At 44.6% G+C, this 24,565-nt stretch overlaps 1 protein-coding gene across 3 annotated transcripts in view; it reads left to right on the top strand.

Moving 5' to 3' along the window:
- LOC121549743 (nuclear receptor coactivator 2) overlaps positions 1-24,565 on the top strand; it is a 226,950-nt gene that overhangs the window by 153,685 nt on the left and 48,700 nt on the right. For all 3 annotated transcript variants that reach the window (XM_041861597.2, XM_041861598.2, XM_045210411.1), the window contains exons 11-15: positions 8,662-8,863; positions 13,213-13,434; positions 14,217-14,456; positions 17,192-17,303; positions 18,321-18,504. In XM_041861597.2, coding sequence (XP_041717531.1) covers positions 8,662-8,863; positions 13,213-13,434; positions 14,217-14,456; positions 17,192-17,303; positions 18,321-18,504 — 960 coding nt within the window. The remainder of the gene's footprint in view (positions 1-8,661; positions 8,864-13,212; positions 13,435-14,216; positions 14,457-17,191; positions 17,304-18,320; positions 18,505-24,565) is intronic.

Here is a 24,565-nt window from a genome sequence, read left to right as displayed (position 1 = left end):
CTCCCCTGTACTTCCAGTCCTGTCCAGTAACTATCTCCCCTGTACTTCCAGTCCTGTCCAGTAATTATCTCCCCTGTACTTCCAGTCTTGTCCAGTTACGATCTCCCCTGTACTTCCAGTCCTGTCCTGTAACTATATCCCCTGTACTTCCAGTCCTGTCCTGTAACTATCTCCCCTGTACTTCCAGTCTTGTCCAGTTACGATCTCCCCTGTACTTCCAGTCCTGTCCTGTAACTATCTCCCCTGTACTTCCAGTCTTGTCCAGTTACGATCTCCCCTCTCCTTCCAGTCCTGTCCAGTAACTATCTCCCCTGTACTTCCAGTCCTGTCCAGTAATTATCTCCCCTGTACTTCCAGTCTTGTCCAGTTACGATCTCCCCTGTACTTCCAGTCTTGTCCAGTAACTATCTCCACTGTACTTCCAGTCTTGTCCAGTAACTATCTCCCCTGTACTTCCAGTCATGTCCTGTAACTATCTCCCCTGTACTTCCAGTCCTGTCCAGTTACGATCTCCCCTCTCCTTCCAGTCCTGTCCAGTAACTATCTCCCCTGTACTTCCAGTCCTGTCCAGTAACTATCTCCCCTGTACTTCCAGTCTTGTCCAGTTACGATCTCCCCTCTCCTTCCAGTCCTGTCCAGTAATTATCTCCCCTGTACTTCCAGTCCTGTCCAGTAACTATCTCCCCTGTACTTCCAGTCTTGTCCAGTTACGATCTCCCCTGTACTTCCAGTCCTGTCCAGTTACGATCTCCCCTGTACTTCCTGTCCTGTAACTATCTCCCCTGTACTTCCAGTCCTGTCCAGTAACTATCTCCCCTGTACTTCCAGTCCTGTCCTGTAACTATCTCCCCTGTACTTCCAGTCCTGTCCTGTAACTATCTCCCCTGTACTTCCAGTCCTGTCCTGTAACTATCTCCCCTGTACTTCCAGTCCTGTCCAGTAATTATCTCCCCTGTACTTCCAGTCTTGTCCAGTTACGATCTCCCCTGTACTTCCAGTCTTGTCCAGTTACGATCTCCCCTCTCCTTCCAGTCCTGTCCAGTAACTATCTCCCCTGTACTTCCAGTCCTGTCCAGTAATTATCTCCCCTGTACTTCCAGTCTTGTCCAGTTACGATCTCCCCTGTACTTCCAGTCTTGTCCAGTTACGATCTCCCCTGTACTTCCAGTCCTGTCCAGTAACTATCTCCCCTGTACTTCCAGTCCTGTCCTGTAACTATCTCCCCTGTACTTCCAGTCCTGTCCTGTAACTATCTCCCCTGTACTTCCAGTCCTGTCCAGTAACTATCTCCACTGTACTTCCAGTCTTGTCCAGTAACTATCTCCCCTGTACTTCCAGTCATGTCCTGTAACTATCTCCCCTGTACTTCCAGTCCTGTCCAGTAACTATCTCCCCTGTACTTCCAGTCTTGTCCAGTAACTATCTCCCCTGTACTTCCAGTCCTGTCCAGTTACGATCTCCCCTGTACTTCCAGTCTTGTCCAGTTACGATCTCCCCTGTACTTCCAGTCTTGTCCAGTTACGATCTCCCCTGTACTTCCAGTCCTGTCCTGTAACTATCTCCCCTGTACTTCCAGTCCTGTCCTGTAACTATCTCCCCTGTACTTCCAGTCCTGTCCAGTAACTATCTCCACTGTACTTCCAGTCTTGTCCAGTAACTATCTCCCCTGTACTTCCAGTCATGTCCTGTAACTATCTCCCCTGTACTTCCAGTCCTGTCCAGTAACTATCTCCCCTGTACTTCCAGTCTTGTCCAGTAACTATCTCCCCTGTACTTCCAGTCCTGTCCAGTTACGATCTCCCCTGTACTTCCAGTCCTGTCCAGTTACGATCTCCCCTCTACTTCCAGTCCTGTCCAGTAACTATCTCAAACATCACTCATTCCTACTTTACTATGCGTATAAACATTGTTGGTTTTCAGAAGTGGAGAAAAAGAGAGAGAGAGAGAGAGAGAGAGAGAGAGAGAGAGAGAGAGAGAGAGAGGGGAAACCAAGAGGGGTGAGGGGGAGAGAGAATTTCTAAAGCTGCTGGTGGTGAATGTTGCTCTCTGAGGAGAGCTGTAACAGAGCTGTCTAGTGTGCTGCCACCTGCTGGTAGTTCTCAGACACTACAACCTATTTACTCTCAGTCCCTTAGGTCTCTCCTCGCCCTACAGCAGTAGGTAGAGTCACCTAAGTCAATGTTTAAAAAGCCTTTGCTGTGTGTGTGTGTATATGTATATATATATATATATATATATATATATATATATATATATATAATACCAGTCAGAAGTTTGGACACACCTTTTTTTTTCTTTTTTTTAAACTATTTTCTACATTGTAGAATAATAGTGAAGACATCAACACTATGAAATAACACATATGGAATCATGTAGTAACCAAAAAAGTGTTAAACAAATCAAAATATATTTTATATTTGAGATTCTTCAAAGTAGCCACCCTTTCCCTTGATGACAGCTTTGCACACTCTTGGCATTCTCTCAACCAGCATGATTATTACACAGGTGCACCTTGTGCTGAGGACAATAAAAGGCAACTCTAAAATGTGCAGTTTTGTCACACAACACAATGCCACAGATGTCTCAAGTTTTAAAAACGTGTTATTATGGGGTGATGTGTGTAGATTGATGTGGATGTGTGTTTTTATGTGGATGTGTGTTTTGATGTGGAAGTGGATGTGTGTTTTGATGTGGAAGTGGATGTGTGTTCTGATGTGGAAGTGGATGTGTGAAGTGGATGTGTGTTTTGATGTGGAAGTGGATGTGGGTTTTGATGTGGAAGTGGATGTGTGTTTTGATGTGGAAGTGGATGTGTGTTTTGATGTGGAAGTGGATGTGGGTTTTGATGTGGAAGTGGATGTGTGTTTTGATGTGGAAGTGGATGTGTGTTTTGATGTGGATGTGTGTTTTGCTCTCTACCTACAGTAGACTACCCTCACTGTTATTCCTCTGGTCCTCTGTAGCTCAATTGGTAGAGCATGGCGCTTGTAACGCCAGGGTAGTGGGTTCGATCCTCGGGACCACCCATACGTAAAAATGTATGCACACATGACTGTAAGTCGCTTTGGATAAAAGCGTCTGCTAAATGGCATATTATTATTATTATTATTATTATTATTATTATTATTATTATTATTATTATTATTTCTGCTGTGTGTGGAGAGAGACTGGGTGGAATGAGTTCAAAGCTAGGTGGGAAGTGCAGGCTGGTAGTAGTTGAATGAGTTCAAAGCTATGAATTAAGGGTAATGTAGTCTTATGTTGATCTGCCCTAGACAACAGTATTACACAGTAAACAGTAAGAGGTGTAATTGGCACAAAACATAAAGTCCAGACTTCCCATTCAATATGTCCAGACTTCCCATTCAATATGTCCAGACTTCCCATTCAATATGTCCAGACTTCCCATTCAATATGTCCAGACTTCCCATTCAATATGTCCAGACTTCCCATTCAATATGTCCAGACTTCCCATTCAATATGTCCAGACTTCCCATTCAATATGTTCTGATATTATGAATCATTCATATCATCTAGGTAAAACATGTCAAACATTTTAGCTTGAATATACCACGCACACGCACACACACACACACACACACCACGCACACACACACACACACGCACACGCACACGCACACACACACACACACACACACTACCACTGTGTTCTCATAGCTGTGTCTCTATATGTCCTGTGCCAGCTTGGCTGAGTGAAATGCCCTATTTATTTTTTTACGTATACCGTCCTGTGTCTAATGGGCCTGAATGTGCTTTAAACATCATCATAATATCCATTCAGGAGAAAGAAAGGGGCCGCGCTCGCTCGCCCTCCAATGTGAAGCCTGCTGGCTGGCCTAGATAGAATGACAGTGGTACATTTTCAGGCCTGTAGTACAGTTTTGGCCTATTGCTTACACACTTTTTGCAGAATTTGACTCATTATGTCAAAACTCAACACACAAGCCAATCAGACATAGCACTTGGAGATTAACAACTCACTTATATGCCAAAATGAAACACTGCAATCAAAACTTAACACTCCTTTAAAAAAAAAAAAATATGAAATTCTTGCACCAAAACCATACACACAAGCAACATTTGAATGACTCTTTCATATCAGCAGCAACACACTGGTGGGCTTTATATAAAACACTGCAGTCTCTGAGTTTCTATTTTTATTGTCATTTTATTGTCATTTTATTGTCATTGTCTTCTGTAAAACTCAAAGTAGAATTTCTGCAGTAATCAAACAGTATTTACAAAAAAGTTTTTACAAAAAAACAAACATTCTTAACATCAAATTTAGCAACAAAACAAAAGTAAAAAATATAAATTGCTATTGGGGGAAAAAACATATACTTGTTTTGTGTGTGTGTACGTGTGTGTGTGTGGTGGGGGGCGGGGGGGCTTATGGATCACGCCTTCTGTTCGGATCTGGCCACAAGACCTCGTTAACATCACAGGCGATGTCCTCGCGGGCTAGGCATCGGGGAAAATATCGCCTTATGTGCCGAATCCACCCTTGGATTGATCCCACCTCAATGTCTCCACATGCCTCTTCCATTGCTTGGAGAAGAGTCATGCGGGCATGTGGTTGCCGATCATATACTTTACACCGCCACGCTGAAAATAATTCCCCGATTGCATTTAGAAAGGGGCTGTAAGGGGGCAGGTATAAAACTGTGAAATGATTATGGTTGTTGAACCAATCTCGGACCAGAGCAGCCCGGTGGAAACTAACATTATCCCAGATGACAACAAACCTGGGCTGCTGTGGTCTGTCCTGCACAACTGCATGTAGTGCATCTATAAATGCAATGATCTGTCCTGTATTGTAGGGACCTAGAGTGGCATGATGATGCAGGACTCCTTGGACACTAATTGCAGCACACAAGGTGATATTTCCCCCACGCTGCCCAGGGACATTTACAACAGCCCTTTGTCCAACTACGTTACGGCCCCCGACGCCTGGTTTTGGCCAGATTGAAGCCTGCCTCATCCACGTAGATGAACTCATGCGGCAGTTCGGCGGCATCAAACTCCAGAACTGTCTGTAACAGAAAATATTGAATAGTGTTACTGAAAACACATACAGTAACTACAATGTCTATATTTTCACACAAGTAGGGTCTGGGTTGGGTGAGTATAGACACAAACTACAAGCTACAGGCAGGGCAGGTGGCAGCATTAACCCACATTCCCACATCACAATATATAGTATGTAAAGTGACACATACAGTGGGGGAAAAAAGTATTTAGTCAGCCACCAATTGTGCAAGTTCTCCCACTTAAAAAGATGAGAGGCCTGTAATTTTCATCATAGGTACACGTCAACTATGACAGACAAAATGAGGGGAAAAAAATCCAGAAAATCACATTGCAGGATTTTTAATGAATTTATTTGCAAATTATGGTGTACCTGCACATAATCATGGCGCAGATCCTTGACCCTGACACTGTTCCTCTCAAATGGCACCGTGTACAGCTGCTTCATTCTGAAGTTATGTTTCTGTAGGATGCCACTTAGTGTAGAAATGCTGACCCTGTTGATATTGTTGAATTCATTTCCATTTGCAATTATGCGTTGTTGCAACTCACAAAGTCGGATTTGCATTATTTTCTCGCACCATTTCAATGATGGCAAGCTCTTGTTGTCGAGTGAAGAGCCGTTTCCCTTCCACCTTGAGGAGGTCGTCCAACCATTCTGTAGAAAATTGCCACCACAAGATGTCATTGGTTAGGTTATTTTTCACATACTGTACTTTCAAACTGTTCACAGTACTGCAACATCACAATGGTATTCCTTTACATATACAGTACTTCACAGCACTACCCATTTTTGTATAGTATAGTTAGTACAGTAATACTGTAATATGATACAGAATCATGTGACACATACAGTAGGTACAGTCTGGAGTAGAAACTTGAAGACATACCTGTTCTCCAGTCGGAATGTCCTTATTATCGATGCTACTGTGTAGCGACTGAGGTCAGGGTGGACTCTTTGCCCAGCCTCCCTCATGGACAGGCCATGATTTATCACATGGTCCACCAGAGTAGCCCTGATGTCATCTGATATACGTCTCCGCACTGGTCCTCGTCCTCTTCCACGTCCTCTTCCACGTCCGACTCCTCTCTCTCTCTTCGTCCTCCTCTTACTCTGACTCTCATTGCCTCCATGCTTGCAAAGTTCTGAAAAATGGCTCACCTGAGGCCTATTTGTAGTGCTAAGGCTCAGACTGATTGGTGTTCTGTGTGTATGTAAGTGCATACAATTGCCAGATGAGTTTTACATTTTGAACAGAGTGTTTTCCCAATGATAACAGGTGATTTCGTTTTTTGAACAAAGTGTCTAATGTAAGAAAACGTGTGTAGTGTTTCGCAATAAGTGTGTTACAGAATTGCAAACAAAGTGCAAAGTTGACATTGTGTTTAAGCTATGGTTACACTGGGTTTAAGGTATGCTACAAGGAGTTTAGGTATTGAGGCTTTGGTCTAAGCATTCGGTTTTAGTGTGTAAGCAATGGGCAAAAACTGTAAGAATGTATTAACATTTCTGCTGGCTTCCTTGAATTAGCCTGCTGTGATGCGTCTTCTAGCACTCCTCCCTGTCTCTCCCTCTGCTGGATTCCTTTAATTAGCCTGCTGTGATGCGTCTTCTAGCACTCCTCCCTCTCTCCCTCTGCTGGATTCCTTTAATTAGCCTGCTGTGATGCGTCTTCTAGCACTCCTCCCTGTCTCTCCCTCTGCTGGATTCCTTTAATTAGCCTGCTGTGTTGCGTCTTCTAGCACTCCTCCCTCTCTCCCTCTGCTGGATTCCTTTAATTAGCCTGCTGTGATGCGTCTTCTAGCACTCCTCCCTGTCTCTCCCTCTGCTGGATTCCTTTAATTAGCCTGCTGTGATGCGTCTTCTAGCACTCCTCCCTGTCTCTCCCTCTGCTGGATTCCTTTAATTAGCCTGCTGTGATGCGTCTTCTAGCACTCCACCCTCTCTCTCCCTCTGCTGGATTCCTTTAATGGAAACATTTGTGTTGTTGTGATACTATGTGATGTTCAAATTCGTGTGTGTGTGAGAATGAATTAATGGTCCCGTGTCGGCTCATTTGGTAGAGCATGACACTTGCAATGCCAGGCTTGTGGGTTCGATTCCCACGGGGGACCAGTACCAACAAATATTCAAATGATGCACTCACTACTGTAAGTCTCTCTGAATAGGAGAGTCTGCTAAATGACTCACTACTGTAGTGGCTCTGGATAGGAGCGTCTGCTAAATGACTCACTACTGTAGTGGCTCTGGATAGGAGCGTCTGCTAAATGACTCACTACTGTAGTGGCTCTGGATAGGAGCGTCTGCTAAATGACTCACTACTGTAGTGGCTCTGGATAGGAGCGTCTGCTAAATGACTCACTACTGTAGTGGCTCTGGATAAGAGAGTCTGCTAAATGACTCACTACTGTAGTCTCTCTGGATAAGAGCGTATGCTAAATGACTCACTACTGTAGTCTCTCTGGATAAGAGCGTCTGCTAAATGACTCACTAATGTAGTCTCTCTGGACAAGAGCGTCTGCTAAATGACTCACTACTGTAGTCTCTCTGGATAAGAGCGTCTGCTAAATGACTCACTACTGTAGTCTCTCTGGATAAGAGCGTCTGCTAAATGACTCACTACTGTAGTCTCTCTGGATAAGAGCGTCTGCTAAATGACTCACTACTGTAGTCTCTCTGGATAAGAGAGTCTGCTAAATGACTCACTACTATAGTCTCTCTGGATAAGAGCGTCTGCTAAATGACTCACTACTGTAGTCTCTCTGGATAAGAGCGTCTGCTAAATGACTCACTACTGTAGTCTCTCTGGATAAGAGAGTCTGCTAAATGACTCACTACTGTAGTCTCTCTGGATAAGAGAGTCTGCTAAATGACTCACTACTGTAGTGACTCTGGATAAGAGCGTCTGCTAAATGACTCACTACTGTAGTCTCTCTGGATAAGAGTGTCTGCTAAATGACTCACTACTGTAGTGACTCTGGATAAGAGAGTCTGCTAAATGACTCACTACTGTAGTGACTCTGGATAAGAGAGTCTGCTAAATGACTCACTACTGTAGTGACTCTGTATAAGAGCGTCTGCTAAATGACTCACTACTGTAGTCTCTCTGGATAAGAGTGTCTGCTAAATGACTCACTACTGTAGTGGCTCTGGATAAGAGAGTCTGCTAAATGACTCACTACTGTAGTGACTCTGGATAAGAGAGTCTGCTAAATGACTCACTACTGTAGTGACTCTGGATAAGAGAGTCTGCTAAATGACTCACTACTGTAGTCTCTCTGGATAAGAGCGTCTGCTAAATGACTCACTACTGTAGTCTCTCTGGATAAGAGCGTCTGCTAAATGACTCACTACTGTAGTCTCTCTGGATAAGAGTCTAGTCTGCTAAATACTTCACTACTGTAGTGACTCTGGATAAGAGAGTCTGCTAAATGACTCACTACTGTAGTGACTCTGGATAAGAGAGTCTGCTAAATGACTCACTACTGTAGTGACTCTGGATAAGAGAGTCTGCTAAATGACTCACTACTGTAGTGACTCTGGATAAGAGAGTCTGCTAAATGAGTCAAATGTACGTCGTCTTCTAACCGTCCTCCCTGTCTCTCCTCCAGTCGTCAGAGCTGGATGACATCCTAGATGAGCTGCAGTGTGTCCAGCCCCAGCTGTTCTGTGAGCCGCGGCCCGTCTCCCTACCCTCCTCCCTGGACAAACAGACCATCATCAACGACATATTGCACATCACCCAGGAAACCAGCCCTGGCAACCCCAACGCCATGGCAACACAGCAGCAACAGCCAGGCATGGGTCCAGGCAGTGAGTGGCTCACACACACATCGGAGACACACACACACACACACACACACACAAAGGGAGACGCGCGCACACATTACAGATACACACATGTAAACATGCACACACACACACACATACAATGCACGCGCCCACAAACACACATCAGACAGGCACATACAAAGACATTACATAACACGGACCCTTACAAAACACACAGACAGAAACACATTACAGGACTCATTTCACACTCACTCACAGAGACATACACAAAAAGCAGCACTCATAAACAGCTGTTCAGTGAATGTCAGTAGTCAGTACATCAGCATCTTGTTACAGTGTAGAGGATGTTACAGTGTAGAGGATGTTACAGTGTAGAGGATGTTACAGTGTAGAGGATGTTACAGTGTAGAGGATGTTACAGTGTAGAGGATGTTACAGTGTAGAGGATGTTACAGTGTAGATGTTACAGTGTAGAGGATGTTACAGTGTAGAGGATGTTACAGTGTAGAGGATGTTACAGTGTAGAGGATGTTACAGTGTAGAGGATGTTACAGTGTAGAGGATGTTACAGTGTAGAGGATGTTACAGTGTAGAGGATGTTACAGTGTAGAGGAAGTTACAGTGTAGACGATGTTACTGTGTAGAGGATGTTACTGTGTAGATGTTACAGTGTAGAGGATGTTACAGTGTAGAGGATGTTACTGTGTAGATGTTACAGTGTAGAGGATGTTACAATGTAGAGGATGTTACAGTGTAGAGGATGTTACTGTGTAGATGTTACAGTGTAGAGGATGTTACAGTGTAGAGGATGTTAGTGTAGATGTTACAGTGTAGAGGATGTTACAATGTAGAGGATGTTACAGTGTAGAGGATGTTACTGTGTAGATGTTACAGTGTAGAGGATGTTACAGTGTAGAGGATGTTAGTGTAGATGTTACAGTGTAGATGATGTTACAGTGTAGAGGATGTTACAGTGTAGAGGATGTTACAGTGTAGAGGATGTTACAGTGTAGAGGATGTTACAGTGTAGAGGATGTTACAGTGTAGAGGATGTTACAGTGTAGAGGATGTTACTGTGTAGATGTTACAGTGTAGAGGATGTTACAATGTAGAGGATGTTACAGTGTAGAGGATGTTACAGTGTAGAGGATGTTACAGTGTAGAGGATGTTACTGTGTAGAGGATGTTACAGTGTAGAGGATGTTACAGTGTAGAGGATGTTACAGTGTAGAGGATGTTACTGTGTATATGTTACAGTGTAGAGGATGTTACAGTGTAGAGGATGCTACAGTGTAGAGGATGTTACAGTGTAGATGATGTTACAGTGTAGATGATGTTACAGTGTAGAGGATGTTACAGTGTAGAGGATGTTACAGTGTAGAGGATGTTACAGTGTAGATGATGTTACAGTGTAGAGGATGTTACAGTGTAGAGGATGTTACAGTGTAGAGGATGTTACAGTGTAGAGGATGTTACTGTGTAGATGTTACAGTGTAGAGGATGTTACAGTGTAGAGGATGTTACAGTGTAGAGGATGTTACTGTGTAGATGTTACAGTGTAGAGGATGTTACAGTGTAGAGGATGTTACTGTGTAGATGTTACAGTGTAGAGGATGTTACAGTGTAGAGGATGTTACAGTGTAGAGGATGTTACAGTGTAGAGGCTGTTACAGTGTAGAGGATGTTACTGTGTAGATGTTACAGTGTAGAGGATGTTACAGTGTAGAGAATGTTACTGTGTAGATGTTACTGTGTAGATGTTACTGTGTAGATGTTACAGTGTAGAGGATGTTACAGTGTAGAGGATGTTACAGTGTAGAGGATGTTACAGTGTAGAGGATGTTACAGTGTAGAGGATGTTACAGTGTATATGATGTTAGTGTAGAGGATGTTACAGTGTAGAGGATGTTACAGTGTAGAGGCTGTTACAGTGTAGAGGATGTTACTGTGTAGATGTTACAGTGTAGAGGATGTTACAGTGTAGAGGATGTTACTGTGTAGATGTTACAGTGTAGAGGATGTTACAGTGTAGAGGATGTTACAGTGTAGAGGATGTTACAGTGTAGAGGATGTTACAGTGTATATGATGTTAGTGTAGAGGATGTTAGTGTAGAGGATGCTACTGTGTAGAGGATGCTACTGTGTAGAGGATGTTACAGTGTAGAGGATGTTACAGTGTAGATGATGTTACAGTGTAGAGGATGTTAGTGTAGAGGATGTTACAGTGTAGAGGATGTTACAGTGTAGAGGATGTTACAGTGTAGAGGTTGTTACAGTGTAGAGGATGTTACAGTGTAGAGGATGTTACAGTGTAGATGTTACAGTGTAGATGATGTTAGTGTAGAGGATGTTAGTGTAGAGGATGTTACAGTGTAGAGGATGTTACAGTGTAGAGGATGTTACAGTGTAGAGGATGTTACAGTGTAGAGGATGTTACAGTGTAGAGGATGTTACTGTGTAGAGGATGTTACTGTGTAGATGTTACAGTGTAGAGGATGCTACAGTGTATATGATGTTACAGTGTAGAGGATGCTACAGTGTAGAGGATGTTACAGTGTAGATTATGTTACAATGTAGAGGATGTTACAGTGTAGAGGATGCTACAGTGTAAAGGATGTTACAGTGTAGAGGATGCTACAGTGTAGAGGCTGTTACAGTGTAGATGATGTTACAGTGTAGAGGATGTTACAGTGTAGAGGATGTTACAGTGTAGAGGATGTTACAGTGTAGAGGATGTTACAGTGTAGAGGATGTTACAGTGTAGATGATGTTACAGTGTAGAGGATGTTAGTGTAGATGTTACAGTGTAGATGATGTTACAGTGTAGAGGATGTTACAGTGTAGACGTTACAGTGTAGATGATGTTACAGTGTAGAGGATGTTAGTGTAGATGTTACAGTGTAGAGGATGTTACAGTGTAGAGGATGTTACAGTGTAGAGGATGTTACAGTGTAGAGGATGTTACAGTGTAGAGGATTTTACAATGTAGAGGATGTTACAGTGTAGAGGATGTTACAGTGTAGAGGATGTTACAGTGTAGATGATGTTACAGTGTAGAGGATGTTACAGTGTAGATGTTACAGTGTAGAGGATGTTACAGTGTAGAGGATGTTACAATGTAGAGGATGTTACAGTGTAGAGGATGTTAGTGTAGAGGATGCTACAGTGTAGATGATGTTACAGTGTAGAGGATGTTACAGTGTAGATGATGTTACAGTGTAGATGTTACAGTGTAAAGGATGTTACAGTGTAGAGGATGTTAGTGTAGATGTTACAGTGTAGAGGATGTTACAGTGTAGAGGATGTTACAGTGTAGAGGATGTTACAGTGTAGAGGATGTTACAGTGTAGAGGATGTTACAGTGTTGATGATGTTACAGTGTATATGTTACAGTGTAGAGGATGTTAGTGTAGAGGATGTTACAGTGTAGATGATGTTACAGTGTAGAGGATGTTACAGTGTAGATGTTACAGTGTAGATGTTACAGTGTAGATGTTACAGTGTAGAGGATGTTACAGTGTAGAGGATGTTACAATGTAGAGGATGTTACAGTGTAGAGGATGTTAGTGTAGATGTTACAGTGTAGAGGATGTTACAGTGTAGAGGATGTTACAGTGTAGAGGATGTTACAGTGTAGAGGATGTTACAGTGTAGAGGATGTTACAGTGTAGAGGATGGTACAGTGTAGAGGATGTTACAGTGTAGAGGATGTTACAATGTAGAGGATGTTACAGTGTAGAGGATGTTACAGTGTAGAGGATGTTAGTGTAGAGGATGTTACAGTGTAGATGATGTTACAGTGTAGAGGATGTTACAGTGTAGATGTTACAGTGTAGATGTTACAGTGTAGAGGATGTTACAGTGTAGAGGATGTTACAATGTAGAGGATGTTACAGTGTAGAGGATGTTAGTGTAGAGGATGCTACAGTGTAGATGTTACAGTGTAGATGATGTTACAGTGTAGAGGATGTTACAGTGTAGATGATGTTACAGTGTAGAGGATGTTACAGTGTAGAGGATGCTAGTGTAGATGTTACAGTGTAGAGGATGTTACAGTGTAGAGGATGTTACAGTGTAGAGGATGTTACAGTGTAGAGGATGTTAGTGTAGAGGATGCTACAGTGTAGATGATGTTACAGTGTAGAGGATGTTACAGTGTAGATGATGTTACAGTGTAGATGATGTTACAGTGTAGATTATTAGCATATCTTATTCATCTTAAATTTGTCACCACACCTGCACAATCCTTAACTCTTCTCCTCCCTCTCTCTCTCTCCCTCTCTCTCTCTCCCTCTCTCTCTGTCTCTCTCTCTCTCTCTCAACTCTCTCTTTTCTCTCTCTCTCTCTCTCTCTCTCTCTCTCCCCCCCAGACTACGGAGGTCAGAGGGGGCCTGTGGTCCTGGGGCCAGGTAGGGGTCTACCTATGAGGAGTGTATCCCTGGATATGAACATGTCAGGGGGCCAGCCCCCATTAGGGCCCCCCCAGGGCCAGTACCCCCCCATGAGGACCCCCAGCCCCTACACACTACAGCAGCAGCAAGGCATCCTGGGAAACCACGCCGCCATGATGTCCAACCAGGCCAACCTCGCAGGTGGGTGGAGACGCCAGAGCAAAGGCTTACACTTGATTTGTAAATACTCAAGCTATCAACAAACATTTACATTTTAGTCATTTAGCAGACGCTCTTGACCCTTGACCTCTTCATGCTGTAGTAAGGGGTTTCCCTTGTCAGGAGTCATCAAAGTCAGCACTCAAAGAAACAAACTCAACGGAAAACACTCACTGCCTCTTTTGATGAGAAGATAAGCTATCATTTGGCACGTCAGCTTTTCTTCTCTCTCTGTGGGGGCCGATGACACGTCACACTGATGACATGTCATAGTGAGTCACTTCCTGTTTCTGTGCATGAAGTGGAGGGAGTCGGGGTCACCCACACAGACACACACACAGCCAGCTCTTCTCCTCTCACTTTCACTCTGACTCACAGACGGGCCCACAGCAATGAAAACAACCTCTGAGCCTCTGAGCCTTGGCTGTTTGGCACTTTGACAAACAGATGTTTGCAGATTGGAGAAGTGTAAACAAAATGGTGGTGACTTCTGTTATATTTCACCCCTCACTTGTTCCCTCTGGCTCCTCCTCACACCTTCACTCACTCACATGATCTCTCCCTCCCTCTCTCTCTCTCTCTCTCTCTCTCTCTCTCCCTCTCTCTCTCTCTCCCTCTCTCTCTCTCTCTCTCTCCCTCTCTCTCTCTCTCTCTCCCTCTCTCTCTCTCTCTCTCTCCATCTATCTCCCCCTCTCTCTCCTCCATCTATCTCCCCCTCTCTCTCTCTCCCTCCCTCCGACCACCTCTCGCTCCTCTCCCCCCAGGTCTAATGGGTGGTCCTCGGCAGGGTATGCAGCAGCAGCAGGAAGAGGGGGGTTGGGGTCCTGGGGGCCCGGGTCAGAGCGGTTCAGCCTCGGTCCCTCCTCCAGGGGCCCCAGGTCAGCAGGGGACGATGCACAGCCGTATGGGGCCCAGCCCTGGAGGCCCTGGGGGCCCCATGAGACCCAACGGTCAACCAGGACCCGGACCCAGGCAGTTGCTGCAGTCGCAGATGATGGCCAACGGTGAGAGTCTGAATATCTAGAATGCCCAGTTCTGTGCCAGGGCTGCTCTAGAATATCTAGTACTAATGCCCTTCCACTTCACAGATCAGTCTATCTTAACACCAAGTGATGTAACATATTGGTGTTGTCAATGGAAACCAATTTATTGAAATACATTTTCAGCATGTAGAAGTCCACAGATAGTTTTTAAAATAAAAAAGGTTTTGGAATCGAGGATATAGTAAAGGTACAAAGCTGACACCTGCTGGCCAGTCAGAGGAACAACACACTGACACGCTGGCTAACCAATCATCATATCTCTAGCAGCTCAGTCTGGTTTGGGCATGGAGTTAATAAAGTTATGTATTAGTTTGAATGTCTCTCTCTAAAGAGATGGGCGTGGGGGTTAATAAAGTTATATTCATTTGAAAATGTCACTCTAAATAAATGGGCATGGGGTTAATAAAGTTATATTACTTTGAATTTTTCTCTCTAAAGAGATGAGCATGGGGTTAGTAAAGTTATATTAATTTGAATCTCTCTAAAGAGATGTGCATGGGTTTAATAAAGTTATAATAATTTGAAGTTCTCTAAAGAGATGGGCATGGGGGTTAATAAAGTTATATTAATTTGAATCTTTCTCTCTAAAGAGATGGACATGGAATTAATAAAGTTATATTAAGTTGAATCTTTCTCTCTAAAGAGATGGGCATGGGGGTTAATAAAGTTATATTAATTTGAATCTTTCTCTCTAAAGAGATGGACATGGAGTTAATAAAGTTATATTAATTTGAATCTTTCTCTCTAAAGAGATGGACATGGGGTTAATAAAGTTATACTAATTTGAAGTTCTCTAAAGAGATGGACATGGGGGTTAAAGTTATATTAATTTGAATCTTTCTCTCTAAAGAGATGGGCATGGGGGTTAATAAAGTTATATTAATTTGAATCTTTCTCTCTAAAGAGATGGACATGGGGTTAGTAAAGTTATACTAATTTGAATCTCTAAAGAGATGTGCATGGGGTTTATTAAAGTTACAGTATATCCCAAAAGTATGTGGACACCTGCTCGTCGAACATCTCGTTCCAAAATCATGGGCATTAATATGGAGTTGGTCCCCCCCTTTGCTGCTATAACAGCCTCCACTCTTCTGGGAAGGCTTTCCACTAGATGTTGGAACATTGCTGCGGGGACTTGCTTCCATTCAGCCACAAGAGCATTAGTGAGGTCGGGCACTGATGTTGGGCGATTAGGCCTGGCTCGCAGTCGGCGTTCCAATTCATCCCAAAGGTGTTCGAGGTCATGGCTCTGTGCAATCCAGTCAAGTTCTTCCACACCGATCTCGACAAACCATATTTGTATGGACATCGCTTTGTGCACGGGGGCATTGTCATGCTGAAACAGGAAAGGGCCTTCCCCAAACTGTTGCCACTAAGTTGGAAGCACATAATCGTCTAGAATGTCATTGTATGCTGTAGAGTTAAGATTTCCCTTCACTGGAACTAAGGCGCCTAGACCGAACCGTGAAAAACAGCCCCAGACCATTATTCCTCCTCCACCAAACTTTACAGTTGGCACTATGCATTTGGGCAGGTAGCGTTCTCCTGGCATCCGCCAAACCCAGATTCGTCTGTTGGACTGCCAGATGGTGAAGCGTGATTTATCACTCTAGAGAACTCGTTTCCACTGCTCCAGAGTTAAATGGCGGCGAGCTTTATACCACTCCAGCCGATGCTTGGAATTGCGCATGGTGATCTTAGGCTTGTGTGCGGCTGCTCGGCCATCGAAAACCATTTCATTAAGCTTCCGACGAACAGTTATTGTGCTGATGTTACTTCCAGAGGCAGTTTGGAACTCAGTAGTGAGTGTTGCAACCGAGGAAAGATGATTTTTATGTGCTTCAGCACACGCCAGTCCCGTTCTGTGAGCTTTTGTGGCCTACCACTTCGTGGCTGAGCCGTTGTTGCTCCTAGACGTTTCCACTTCACAGTAACAGCACTTACAGTTGACCGGAGCAGCTCTAGCAGGGCAGAAATTTGATGAACTGACTTGTTGGAAAGGTGCCATCCTATGACGGTGCAACGTTGAAAGTCACTGAGCTCTTCAGTAAGGCCATTCTACTGCCAATGTTTGTCTATGGAGATTGCATGGCTGTGTGCTCGATTTTATACACCTGTCAGCAACGGGTGTGGCTGAAATAGCCCAATCCACTAATTTGAAGGGGTGTCCACATACTTTTGTGTATATTAATTTGAATCTCTCTAACAGAAATGGGCATGCGGTTTAATAAAGTTATATTAATTTGAATCTCTCTCTCATTAAAGAGATGGGCATGGGGTTAATAAAGTTATATTATTTGAATCTCTCTCTCTTTAAATAGATGGGCATGAGGTTAATAAAGTTATATTATTTGAATCTCTCTCTCTTTAAAGAGATGGGCATGGGGTTAATAAAGTTATATTATTTGAATCTCTCTCTCTTTAAATAGATGGGCATGAGGTTAATAAAGTTATATTATTTGAATCTCTCTCTTTAAAGAGATGGGCATGGGGTTAATAAAGTTATATTATTTGGATCTCTCTCTCTTTAAAGATGGGCATGGGTTAATAAAGTTATATTATTTGAATCTCTCTCTCTTTAAAGAGATGGGCATGGGGTTAATAAAGTTATATTATTTGAATATCTCTCTCTTTTTAAAGAGATGGGCATGGGGTTAATAAAGTTATATTATTTGAATCTCTCTCTCTTTTTAAAGAGATGGGCATGCGGGCACACCAATTCACCCAGCAACAGGCTCCACCCAATCAGACGGCTCCATGGCCAGACAGCATGATGCCCATTGAGCAGACACCCTTCAACCAGAACAGGTAAACATCCCTCAGTACATACACTACTTGACACTACTTGACACTACCTTACACTGGCCTCTGCAGTGCTATCACTACTTGCGGTACACTGACCTCTGTCCTACTACAGCTACTTTACCAGAAGCTCTCACACATTCAACTCCAAAACTGATGTCTGTTGGCGCAAGAGCAACTCTTCTAGTTCTGTGTCACTTGCACTAAGCAAATACCAAATGACCAACCACTTTAAAAACGGTTTGGATCAGTCAACAACAGCACAGAGAAGTGGTCAAAATAACTTATGGTCATTTAACCTTCTCCCCTACCCCTCCCTCCCTACCTCCCTTCTGTCCCTCCCCCCTTCTCTCCCTCTACCCCTCCCTCCCTTCTCTCCCTCCCCCCTTCTCTCCCTCCCCCCTTCTCTCCCTTCTCTCCCTCCCCCTTCTCTCCCTCCCCCCTTCTCTCCCTCCCTCCCTCCCCCCTCTCTCCCTCCCTCCCTCCCCCTTCTCTCCATCCCTCCCTCCCCCTTCTCTCCCTCCCTCCCCCTTCTCTCCCTCCCTCCCCCCTTCTCTACCTCTCCCCCCTTCTCTCCCTCTACCCCCTCCCTCCCTTCTCTCCCTCACTCCCCTTCTCTCCCTCCCTCCCCCTTCTCTCCCTCTCCCCCTCTCCCTCTCCTCTCCCTCCCCTCTCCTCTCTCCCTCCCCCCTCTCCTCTCTCCCTCTCCCTCTCTCCCTCCCTCTCTCCCTCCCCCTCTCCTCTCTCCCTCTCCCTCTCCTCTCTCCCTCTCTCCCTCTCCCTCTCCTCTCTCCTCTCTCCCTCTCCTCTCTCCCTCCCCCTCTCCACTCTCCCTCCCCCTCTCCTCTCTCCCTCTCCCTCTCCTCTCTCCCTCTCTCCCTCTCCCTCTCCTCTCTCCCTCTCCTCTCTCCCTCCCTCTCTCCCTCTCCCTCTCCTCTCTCCCTCTCCTCTCTCCCTCTCCTCTCTCCCTCTCCCTCTCCCTCTCCCTCTCCCTCTCCCTCTCCCTCTCCCTCCCCTCTCCAGGTCTGTGTATGCTCCCCAGCAGCAGCAGCAGGTGTTGCTGGGGGGTCCTGGTGATGGGGGTCCTGGTGATGGGGGTCCTGGTGATGAGGGGGCCCTTATGTCCCAGCTCTACACCGTGCTGAAGGACTCTGATGGCCTGGAGGAGATAGACAGAGCCCTGGGGATACCTAATCTGATGGGACTGGTACGATTCAGCAATCATATTAATATCCCTCTATCCCTCTCTCTCTTACCAACTCTGTGACAGATCAGTCCATTCCTCCATCTCTGATCCCTCTCTCTGGGGACACTCACCTGTCACTAGAGGTGTCGTTCTTTACCTCATCTAGGCCTATACAGTCTATTTCTCCTCCTCTCTGTCTGTCTCTCCTCTCTCTCTGTCTCACCTCTCTCTCTGTCTCACCTCTATCTCTGTCTCACCTCTATCTCTGTCTCGCCTCTATCTCTGTCTCACCTCTCTCTCTGTCTCACCTCTCTCTCTGTCTCACCTCTCTCTCTCTGTCTCTCCTCTATCTCTGTCTCACCTCTATCTCTGTCTCTCCTCTATCTCTGTCTCGCCTCTCTCTCTGGCTCCCCTCTATCTCTGTCTCCCCTCTATCTCTGTCTCCCCTCTATCTCTGTCTCTCCTCTCTCTCTGTCTCTCCTCTATCTCTGTCTCCCCTCTATCTCTGTCTCCCCTCTATCTCTGTCTCGCCTCTATCTCTGTCTGTCTCTCCTCTCTCTCTCTATCTCTGACTCTCCTCTGGCTCTCCTCTATCTCTGTCTCTCCTCTATCTCTGTCTCTGTCTCTCCTCTATCTCTGTCTCGCCTCTCTCTCTGGCTTCCCTCTATCTCTGTCTCCCCTCTATCTCTGTCTCTTCTCTGTCTCACCTCTCTCTCTCTGTCTCTCCTCTATCTCTGTCTCCCCTCTATCGCTGTCTCTTCTCTGTCTCACCTCTCTCTCTCTGTCTCCCCTCTATCTCTGACTCTCCTCTGTCTCTCCTCTATCTCTGTCTCTCCTCTATCTCTGTCTCTGTCTCTCCTCTATCTCTGTCTCTCCTCTGTCTCTCCTCTGTCTCTGTCTCTGTCTCTCCTATGTCTCTGTCTCTGTCTCTCCTCTATCTCTGTCTCTCCTCTGTCTCTCCTCTGTCTCTGTCTCTCCTCTGTCTCTGACTCTCCTCTATCTCTGTCTCTGTCTCTCCTCTATCTCTGTCTCCCCTCTATCTCTGTCTCTCCTCTATCTCTGTCTCGCCTCTCTCTCTGGCTCCCCTCTATCTCTGTCTCCCCTCTATCTCTGTCTCTTCTCTGTCTCACCTCTCTCTCTCTGTCTCCCCTCTATCTCTGACTCTCCTCTATCTCTGTCTCTCCTCTATCTCTGTCTCTGTCTCTCCTCTATCTCTGTCTCTCCTCTGTCTCTGTCTCTGTCTCTCCTCTGTCTCTGTCTCTGTCTCTCCTCTGTCTTTGTCTCTCCTCTATCTCTGTCTGTCTCTCCTCTGTCTCTGTCTCTGTCTCTGTCTCTCCTCTGTCTCTGTCTCTGTCTCTCCTCTGTCTCTCTGTCTCTCCTCTGTCTCTGTCTCTCCTCTGTCTCTGTCTCTCCTCTGTCTCTGTCTCTGTCTCTCCTCTGTCTCTGTCTCTCCTCTGTCTCTGTCTCTCTCTCTGTCTCTCCTCTGTCTCTGTCTCTGTCTCTCCTCTGTCTCTGTCTCTCCTCTGTCTCTGTCTCTCTCTCTGTCTCTCCTCTGTCTCTGTCTCTCTCTCTGTCTCTCCTCTGTCTCTGTCTCTCCTCTGTCTCTGTCTCTCTCTCTGTCTCTCCTCTGTCTCTGTCTCTCTCTCTGTCTCTCCTCTGTCTCTGTCTCTCCTCTGTCTCTGTCTCTCTCTCTGTCTCTCCTCTGTCTCTGTCTCTCTTTCTGTCTCTCCTCTGTCTCTGTCTCTCCTCTGTCTCTGTCTCTCTCTCTGTCTCTCCTCTGTCTCTGTCTCTGTCTCTCCTCTGTCTCTGTCTGTCTCTCCTCTGTCTCTGTCTCTCCTCTGTCTCTGTCTCTGTCTCTCCTCTGTCTGTCTCTGTCTCTCCTCTGTCTCTGTCTCTGTCTCTCCTCTATCTCTGTCTCTGTCTCTCCTCTATCTCTGTCTCTGTCTCTCCTCTATATCTGTCTCTCCTCCATCTCTGTCTCTCCTCCCATATGTGGTGCGTGAGTTTCAAGTTTGTGGAAGCAATTTTTTCACCAAGAAAATCCCCTTCATGATAAAACTACTAGCAGAATCTTTAATGCAATACCACAAAAATGACAGGGTACTCTGCTGGGAAAAAACAACCTTGTCTTGAATGCAACCATATAATCTCAGCCTGCGAAAAGGAGGAGCACAGATTGTACAAGATGATCTAGCCAGAAGGAGGAAATTACATAATCAGACTCTCTGGTGTAGTATTTTGAATTATGTTATTTCATTTTGTACAGACATGAGTAATGATATCATTTGGGGAGGACGCACTATTTTTGTCTGCACCAGTGGCGGTCAGTGCCGTTTAAGATGAGGGAGGACGACAACAAACAAATCTCATGAGCATGGCCTTATTTCTATTACAGCATATTGGATCTGTCGTTCATATTCCATTCATCCAGTTCAATGTAACAGCGATAGGTTTAGGCTACTACATGATACTCTAATGTTCCCTATACCCATCATAAGGTTGCTACAACCTAGCCTATGAATTAAAGTTTACAACGTACAGTGAGGGAAAAAAGTATTTGATCCCCTGCTGATTTTGTACGTTTGCCCACTGACAAAGACATGATCAGTCTATAATTTTAATGGTAGATTTATTTGAACAGTGAGAGACAGAATAACAACAAAAATCCAGAAAAATGCATGTCAAAAATTTTAGAAATTGATTTACATTTTAATGAGGGAAATAAGTATTTGACCCCTCTGCAAAACATGACTTAGTACTTGGTGGCAAAACCCTTGTTGGCAATCACAGAGGTCAGACGTTTCTTGTAGTTGGCCACCAGGTTTGCACACATCTCAGAAGGGATTTTGTCCCACTCCTCTTTGCAGATCTTCTCCAAGTCATTGAGGTTTCGAGGCTGACGTTTGGCAACTCGAACCTTCAGCTCCCTCCACATAATTTTCTATGGGATTAAGGTCTGGAGACTGGCTAGGCCACTCCAGGACCTTAATGTGCTTCTTCTTGAGCCACTCCTTTGTTGCCTTGGCCGTGTGTTTTGGGTCATTGTCATGCTGGAATACCCATCCACAACCCATTTTCAATGCCCTGGCTGAGGGAAGGAGGTTCTCACCCAAGATTTGACGGTACATGGCCCCGTCCATCGTCCCTTTGATGCACGAGGCGAGATCTTGCATGGAGCCCCAGGCCGAGGGAGATTGACAGTTCTTTTGTGTTTCTTCCATTTGAGAATAATCGCACCAACTGTTGTCACCTTCTCACCAAGCTGCTTGGCGATGGTCTTGTAGCCCATTCCAGCCTTGTGTAGGTCTACAATCTTGTCCCTGACATCCTTGGAGAGCTCTTTGGTCTTGACCATGGTGGAAAGTTTGGAATCTGATTGATTGATTGCTTCTGTGGACAGGTGTCTTTTATACAGGTAACAAGCTGAGATTAGGAGCACTCCCTTTAAGAGTGTTAAAATTGTGTTTACTTGATAGCTACCGATACATAACTAGCTACCTAGAATAAAATGTGTTTAAGATTTTAAAAAATCATTAAAAGTCTCAGCTCGTTACCTGTATAAAAGACACCTGGGAGAGTGGGGTCAAATACTTATTTCCCTCATTAAAATGCGAATCAATTTATAACATTTTTGACATGCGTTTTTCTGTTTTTTGTTGTTGTTATTCTGTCTCTTACTGTTCAAATAAACCTACCATTAAAATTATAGACTGATCATTTCTTTGTCAGTGGGCAAACGTACAAAATCAGCAGAGGATCAAATACTTTTTTTCCCTCACTGTAGGTGCACACAGGTCAAGAGACAAATTTGATGTGACAGACAGTGACATTCAATACCACCTTGCACACTCTTGCCTGCATCTAGCTGATATTGGGTGTAATCATGAGTCCAACAGTTGCAAACAATAGTTTCTATTGGACAAATGCAGGTGTGTTTATCCCAGTTTTGTTCCGTTTGCTTCTGTTTAAGAAACTTTTTTCAACAGAATGGGTGGAATGAATACACCCCGATCACGCGTAAACACAGTTCACTTTCATAGCAGCCACGTTGTATTCCTTCTCGAATCTATGCGCTCTCCTCCTTTCACCTTTTCCCTTCGCTTATGGACTTCAATGCACAACACATCAGCTGTATGTGACCAGGCGAAAAAACCTTTCCAAGCCAAACCATATCAAACCTGCTACACAACACATACAGTGGGGGAAAAAAGTATTTAGTCAGCCACCAAATGTGCAAGTTCTCCCACTTAAAAAGATGAGAGAGGCCTGTAATTTTCATCATAGGTACACGTCAACTATGACAGACAAAATGAGAAAAAAAAATCCAGAAAATCACATTGTAGGATTTTTAATGAATTTATTTGCAAATTATGGTGGAAAATAAGTATTTGGTCAATAACAAAAGTTTCTCAATACTTTGTTATATACCCTTTGTTGGCAATGACACAGGTCAAACGTTTTCTGTAAGTCTTCACAAGGTTTTCACACACTGTTGCTGGTATTTTGGCCCATTCCTCCATGCAGATCTCCTCTAGAGCAGTGATGTTTTGGGGCTGTCGCTGGGCAACACAGACTTTCAACTCCCTCCAAAGATTTTCTATGGGGTTGAGATCTGGAGACTGGCTAGGCCACTCCAGGACCTTGAAATGCTTCTTACGAAGCCACTCCTTCGTTGCCCGGGCGGTGTGTTTGGGATCATTGTCATGCTGAAAGACCCAGCCACGTTTCATCTTCAATGCCCTTGCTGATGGAAGGAGGTTTTCACTCAAAATCTCACGATACATGGCCCCATTCATTCTTTCCTTTACACGGATCAGTCGTCCTGGTCCCTTTGCAGAAAAACAGCCCCAAAGCATGATGTTTCCACCCCCATGCTTCACAGTAGGTATGGTGTTCTTTGGATGCAACTCAGCATTCTTTGTCCTCCAAACACGACGAGTTGAGTTTTTACCAAAAAGTTATATTTTGGTTTCATCTGACCATGTGACATTCTCCCAATCCTCTTCTGGATAATCCAAATGCACTCTAGCAAACTTCAGACGGGCCTGGACATGTACTGGCTTAAGCAGGGGGACACGTCACGCACTGCAGGATTTGAGTCCCTGGCGGCGTAGTGTGTTACTGATGGTAGGCTTTGTTACTTAGGTCCCAGCTCTCTGCAGGTCATTCACTAGGTCCCCCCGTGTGGTTCTGGGATTTTTGCTCACCATTCTTGTGATCATTTTGACCCCACGGGGTGAGATCTTGCGTGGAGCCCCAGATCGAGAGAGATTATCAGTGGTCTTGTATGTCTTCCATTTCCTAATAATTGCTCCCACAGTTGATTTCTTCAAACCAAGCTGCTTACCTATTGCAGATTCAGTCTTCCCAGCCTGGTGCAGGTCTACAATTTTGTTTCTGGTGTCCTTTGACAGCTTTTTGGTCTTGGCCATAGTGGAGTTTGGAGTGTGACTGTTTGAGGTTGTGGACAGGTGACTTTTATACTGATAACAAGTTCAAACAGGTGCCATTAATACAGGTAACGAGTGGAGGACAGAGGAGCCTCTTAAAGAAGAAGTTACAGGTCTGTGAGAGCCAGAAATCTTGCTTGTTTGTAGGTGACCAAATACTTATTTTCCACCATAATTTGCAAATAAATTCATAAAAAATCCTACAATGTGATTTTCTGGATTTTTTTTTCTCTATTTGTCTGTCATAGTTGACGTGTACCTATGATGAAAATTACAGGCCTCTCTCATCTTTTTAAGTGGGAGAACTTGCACAATTGGTGGCTGACTAAATACTTTTTTCCCCCCACTGTACGTCGTTGTCACCATATTACCTAAAGCAACGTCATACATAGCTCTACTAGCTAACGAGTTAGTAAACCCACTACAATCATGCAGTAACTTTACAGTGTATAGTCAGTTAGCAGTTTAGCAGTTACACCGGCGGCCCCCGGTGGCAATAAAATTAGTAAAACCAAAATCTTACCTTGAGTTCCAGTGTTGTGTTGGATAATCATAGCCAGCCAGCTAACATAGCATCCCTCTGTTGTGAGCAGGGTGTTTGAGTAGGTTAAACTAGCTAGCCGCATTTGCTA

Source organism: Coregonus clupeaformis, chromosome 34, assembly GCF_020615455.1.
Source record: "Coregonus clupeaformis isolate EN_2021a chromosome 34, ASM2061545v1, whole genome shotgun sequence".
NCBI lineage: Eukaryota > Metazoa > Chordata > Actinopteri > Salmoniformes > Salmonidae > Coregonus > Coregonus clupeaformis.
Note: the sequence above shows the minus strand (reverse complement) of the source record. Positions and strands in the feature narration are given on the sequence as shown.